The 6000-nt window shown below is 51.2% G+C and overlaps 1 protein-coding gene across 1 annotated transcript; it reads left to right on the top strand.

The window, feature by feature from the left end:
* Positions 1 to 3170: 3170 nt before the first annotated feature.
* On the top strand, positions 3171 to 4757 carry LOC119097184 (suppressor of tumorigenicity 14 protein-like). Its single transcript, XM_037220241.1, has one exon. The coding sequence runs from the start codon at positions 3171 to 3173 to the stop codon at positions 4596 to 4598; it is 1428 nt and encodes a 475-aa protein (XP_037076136.1). The 3' UTR covers positions 4599 to 4757.
* The last annotated feature ends 1243 nt before the right edge of the window (positions 4758 to 6000 follow it).

The raw sequence follows: 6000 nt of genomic DNA, 5'->3' as shown, positions 1-6000 counted from the left end.
TCACCAATTCTATGAATGCAACCGAATCGTTTGTTCTCGGTCCACTCAAGCAGGCTCTACAACCAGCGCAGTTATGTGGTGTATAAGTGACATTTTATCGCGGTATGTCGACGCACGGACCGGCAGCCCTAGGCGCCTATCTAATTATGTTGAATTGCATTCATATAGTCATCAGCTTCACGACCAACTGATCAGATTACAATGGAGCTTTCGCCTTCCTACACACCCTTCCAATCATAGAACTCTGGGGCGGGTGCACAACGCGCAACGCCATCTGTCAGATCACATGTCAAATATGTACTCCTGGTTATAGATTCCTCCTACATCGGGGAGACAACACGCCTTGTGCGAACCAGATACAATGAGCACCTCCGCAAAGCAAAAATCGAAGTTTATGGATCTCCACCGGGTAATCATATCCCAAAAAGATATCCCACTAAATCTATCTAACAGAAAAATACTTACTCTCAAAATTGTCATGTAACTGCAGAAATGTCGCTGCGCTAAAAAACGCCCAACAAACCGTCATTGGTCATCACAAACTAGACCTAAACACCCGTTTTATCTAGGTAACCTGTGCATCCCCCACCGTTCTAGTGTCTACCCTGTGTGCTATATTCGTCTTCGAGGTCATGTGCACTCATCGCATACCATGTTATCATTCGTATGCCGTTCCTGTAGCGTAGGGAAGCATCGTTTACAGCCACAACGCCTCACGTCATAGAAATTTGATGGTCTTTAAAATGTTTTTGTTTGAAAAGATGGCGCTTAGGAAGGCGTGGCGGTGAAACGTCTGTCCTTCCTTTTGTTTTGCTGATTGAGATATATAACAGAATATTTGCGTTTTTGTCTGTTCAATAATAATATCAAGTCTCAGTTTTACGTCATTCAAATCATAACTCTTTTGAACAATTGACGCCAATCAACTGATTTTGATTCAAGGGCAAATGTGAAAAGGTGTTTTTTTCTGTCACCGACGAAATTGGGAACAGTCTAAATTGACACCTGGAACCAGGCTATCAAAACCCGCTGCAATATAGCTTCAAAAGTGAAAAAATAATGTTTTCGTTTCGGAACTATCATTTGCACTTAAGTGTCACTTACTGGCCATGCCAAAGGTTGAGCTGGTTAAAGCGTACGCCTTAGTGCATGAGTGGCCAGCGCAACGGACTAAAGTCGGTGGGCAAGTTGATTCGATTAAAATATAAAACGTCGCATGAAAGCAAAAAGTCAAAAACAGGTTTGGTCAGCAGCCACATCTTAACCATAACTGACACGTTGCAAACTCCCTCCCGCCCCTGCATTATCTCGCAGCGTATTGGGGCTATATCAATGCGGGAGAAAGAGCTCTTGCAGGGTTAATGCGTCCAAAAAATCCCTCCCCATCGCTCTGCTATCACTTTTTCACTCTTTTTGATGTTACAAACTGCATTGCCAAGGTGGATAATTTCTTGCTTCGTATCACAGCTATGGTCCATGTCTTTAACTGCAGTGTCTGAAACAAAGTCCATCGTTTTACATAGTGCTCAAAAGGCATATTTCTAGTATATACAATCTGCGTATGGAAAACTTGTACTTCCAATTCAGAACTACCCGCCAGAAATCAGACAATGGAAAACCTATTTCATGCTCTGGGTTACATGGATGGCGGACCAATGCCTCGCTATAGGCCGTGCTTGGTGAGGCTGCTTGATCATTTCGCATTTCGGACGGTGCAACTATTTCGTCGTGTGACGACTTTGTGTAGTGTTAAGCAGCAATTCTGATTCCAGCGTCGCTCATGAACCAAAGCTGCGACTTTTTAAAGCGGCATTTAGATAGCGTCCATACCATATGCACCTTGGACCTAATGGCTACATATCATAAACTCGTAAAAAACTAGAGCAAGGCATGAAATAATTGTTTCATTCACCCGCATTTTGTCATTATAATGATCTTCATCAAAACTGAGCGTGCGGCGCCAGTACCTCACTGAAGCGGCGGTGAGCCGCTCACTGGAGGATCACTGTCTCACTGGAGGGTCACAGTTTCACTGGAGGGTCACTGTTTCACTGGGACTGTCGCACGTCCGGCACTAGAGCGGTGGAATGTCCGACACAGCAGAGACCGCGCATGTCACCAGGAGCGGCCGTCGGGCACAGGAGAGGCCGCATATTCGGCACTGGTGCGGCCGCGTGCCGGAACATAAGAGCACTCACGCCCGACACAGGAGCAGCCGTCCAGTACTAGGGCGGCCGTGCTCCCGGCACAGGAGGGGCCGTGTGTCCGACATAGGAGAGGCCGCGTGCCCGGTATAGGAGAGGCCGCGCGTCTAATCCGGGCACGGACATCCAGCACTGAAGTGGGTGCACATTCGGCACGCATTGGGTACGGGACAGGCAGCATATCTGGCACAAGAAAGGCCGTATGTCTGACACAGGACAGGCAGCATATCTGGCACAGGAAAGGCCGTATGTCTGGCACAGGAGAGACAGCATGTCTGGCACAGGAAAGGCCGTATGTCTGGCACAGGAGAGGCAGCATATCTGGCACAGGAAAGGCCGTATGTCTGACACAGGAGAGGCAGCATATCTGGCACAAGAAGGCCGTATGTCTGACACAGGAGAGGAGCATATCTGGCCAGGAAAGGCCGTATGTCTGGCACAGGAGAGACAGCATGTCTGGCACATGAAATGTCATTCGCCGGCACAGGAGAGAGAGAGCACGCACCTTCTCGAAGAGGCCTACGTCAACAGGTGCTTGCATACAAGATAACCGGTCGATATTCTGTTGACAGTGCCTCTAAGGAAACAAAGACACGATTTTCTCCCCCGCATCAGTGACTGGCAACATCGCTGCAGGTGTTCGCTGCCGTTGTGCGGGCCGGAGGTGCAGATCATCGTCTCCTGGTATAAAAGACGACGGGTCTCTCACAGCAGCATACGGCCACCACGATGAAGACATTCGCACTGATTCTGGTCCTCTGCTCCTCGGCCTGGTCGGCCCCGGGGCCAGTGCGTCAGGACGACTGGAAACCACCTCCATCCGATAAGGGCGACTGGAAACCGCCTCCCTCCGATAAGGGCGACTGGAAACCACCTCCCTCCGACCGCGACGACTCGCTTCCTCCCATTCAGCCACGCGCAACACTCCTTGACTGTGGAACTCATGTCCTGACGGAAGGCGAGTACATGATCAAGTCTCCCAATCATCCATCAAACTACCCAAATAACCTCGAATGCAACTATGCGGTGTCCAGTAATAGCGATATCACCTTGGCCTGCAGCAGCTTTAATTTGGAGCAGCACAGCTCGTGCGCGTGGGACTGGCTGGAGGTGAACGGCGAGAAGTTTTGCGGTACCTCGGGACCACCGGCATCCACAGCCCAGGCCTTCGACATCTCCTTCCACAGCGACTACAGCGTAGTAAGACCGGGCTTCCAGTGCACGCTGACGGTCGGCGGCGGCGGCGGCGGCGGCGGTGGCGGTGGCGGTGGCTCAGAGCTTACGTGTGGTGGCAGCACCTTGGTACGCGACACCACTTACACCATCAAGTCCACCAACCATCCGAACAATTACCCTATCAACGAGGACTGTAACTACCAGCTGACAGCGGAGAACGCAGGTGACACCATCTCCATGTCTTGCTCCGCGTTTAACGTGGAACGGCACTCGTCTTGCTCCTGGGACTGGCTGTCCGTGAACGGTCAGAAGTTCTGTGGTACATCAGGCCCCAGCGCCGTAACCTCGGTGTCTACGATGACCGTCGACTGGCACTCGGACTACTCGGTGGTGAGGAGCGGCTTCCTCTGCCAACTGGAGGTGACTGAAACACAGGTTACCACTACGGCTGCTCCTTCAGGTTCCTGCTGTTGCGGAGTTCCGAACCGCTCCTCCCGCATCGTCGGCGGCGTGGAGACCGAGGTGCGTGAGTATCCTTGGCAGGCGGGCCTGGTCAGCGCCGGCGGCACCCGCACCTGGTGCGGCGGCAGTGTCCTCAACAACCGCTACGTGATGACGGCGGCCCACTGCACGTCCGGATCGTCACCCAGCCAGATCGAGGTGCTTCTCAAGGAGCATCGCATCAGCAACAGCGATGGTGAGATTCGCGCCAGTGTGCAGCAGATCATCAACCACCCGAGCTACTCGTCCGCGTCCGGCTCCGGCTACGACTTCTCGCTGCTGAAGCTGACCAACCCCATCACTTTCCCAAGTGACAACTCGCTGGCGCCAGTGTGCCTGCCCACCGCCGGTAACGACTTTGTCGGCGCCGACGCAATCGTCACCGGCTGGGGTACCACCAGCTCGGGTGGCTCACAGGCCACCACTCTGAGGGAGGTCACCGTGCCCGTCATCTCCAACACCGCCTGCAGGTCGTCATACAGCAGCATCAACCCGTCCATGATCTGTGCCGGTCTCAGTGAGGGCGGCAAGGACTCGTGCCAGGGCGACAGCGGTGGCCCGATGGTCAGCCTCGAGTCCGACCGCTACTCCCTCATCGGCGTCGTCTCGTGGGGTCGGGGATGTGCTCTGCCCGGCTACCCGGGCGTCTACGCCCGAGTCACCGAGGTGCTGTCCTGGATCCAGACCAACACCGCTGACGGCACCTACTGCTCTTAGAAGAACCGTCAGCTTGGTGTTTGCGCACAGCGTTTGTTTCAGCGCGACTTTCGGGCGCATTGGCTTGCGTCGCAAGTAAAGTCGCCATTCTTGCAGTGTCGGTTTGGTGCATGATGTACCGCATTTGGGATGACATTAAATAAATGCCCAGCTCCTGAAGCGTGTGTTTACACGTGTATCCATGGAAAAACATAGCCAAGGACATCACAACAGCCCACTTGACATCGAGCCGTTGGATGCTACCAGTTGTTTGCCCAATGGAAGTGAGGATTCGCTGTAATTTAGTATTTACATCCTGCGGTGAGTGGATTTCGATTACAATGCCGGTTTGAGGTTTGGATAAACAGATGGTGTACAAGAGACTCAAAAAATCGAGTGTCCAAAATATTTGGACCTTTGTATGAAAATCGCCGGACGTTAACATCCGACATATCTTACCTTTCAACTTCTGTTGTTGATTTGTGGTGGGCTTTTCAGCGGCTCATTTTGAACTCGACCAAAAAAGAATCACTGAGGAAACCATTGGTGGCAGTTTATCAATAGCTATTGAAGCTTCAGTTTTGGAGGAGGTTTAGTGTAACTACATAGCACGGTGGACGACGTCTACGCCCTTGTAATGACGCCAACTGCGCTTTGGCTTATTTCCATGCTGTGTCGAAAATTAATTACGGTCGAATTCATGTTCTCATTCGAAAACAACACGAACAAATAATCTCTCGTCGGAAGAACTGAGGTGTTTGGTTGATACTTTTCCGAACATGCAACAACGTCGAAGTACAATTCTTATATGATCCGCAACTGCAACTCCTCTGCAACTCATTTTTAGGCACCCACTAGCCATCCTAGGGATACCTGATATTTTCCTTGTTTATTCATGTCCGCAAAATTATTTAAAATGATCGGGCTGGTTTGTTCTTGAGGACGACACCACCACCCCAAGGCTGAAGAGACTCATCAATGCAGGTACTTGCAATCCTGACTTTCAGGGTTCAGATATTTCTGTTCGAGTATACAGATCAGTCAGGAAATTAAAGAAAGAAGTAACGATACGTGCGACTCTCACAACATTCACTCATTGCGCTTACATCTGTGAAAACAAAGCAAACATCATGACATAACGGTACAATTAAAATTACCTGCGCTCTGAAACCCATGCAATAGATTCGTCACCTCAATCTTAATCTATTGGGATATTGCAAAACTGAATCTTCAGTACGAGGGTCTCGAATTGCCAATCTCCTACCTGCCCGAGCTGCACGGTTTGGCAGGTAGGAATACCGGCAGGCTACGCGCAGATACCGGGCACGCATTGTTTGGAACCCGAGCGGGTCTGAACATGCAAGCTAATAGCAGCCTACCGGTCACGCATGTTCATCTGCGTTTTGAGCGTGTATCCCCACCG

This window comes from Pollicipes pollicipes, unplaced genomic scaffold (genome assembly GCF_011947565.3).
Source record: "Pollicipes pollicipes isolate AB1234 unplaced genomic scaffold, Ppol_2.1 Scaffold_4295;HRSCAF=5057_pilon_pilon_pilon, whole genome shotgun sequence".
NCBI lineage: Eukaryota > Metazoa > Arthropoda > Thecostraca > Pollicipedomorpha > Pollicipedidae > Pollicipes > Pollicipes pollicipes.
This window is presented reverse-complemented; position numbering and strand designations above follow the sequence as displayed.

Excerpts from the sequence above, each read along its gene's own strand:
- LOC119097184 (XM_037220241.1), top strand. The coding sequence starts at position 3,171 with ATGATCAAGTCTCCCAATCATCCATCAAACTACCCAAATAACCTCGAA.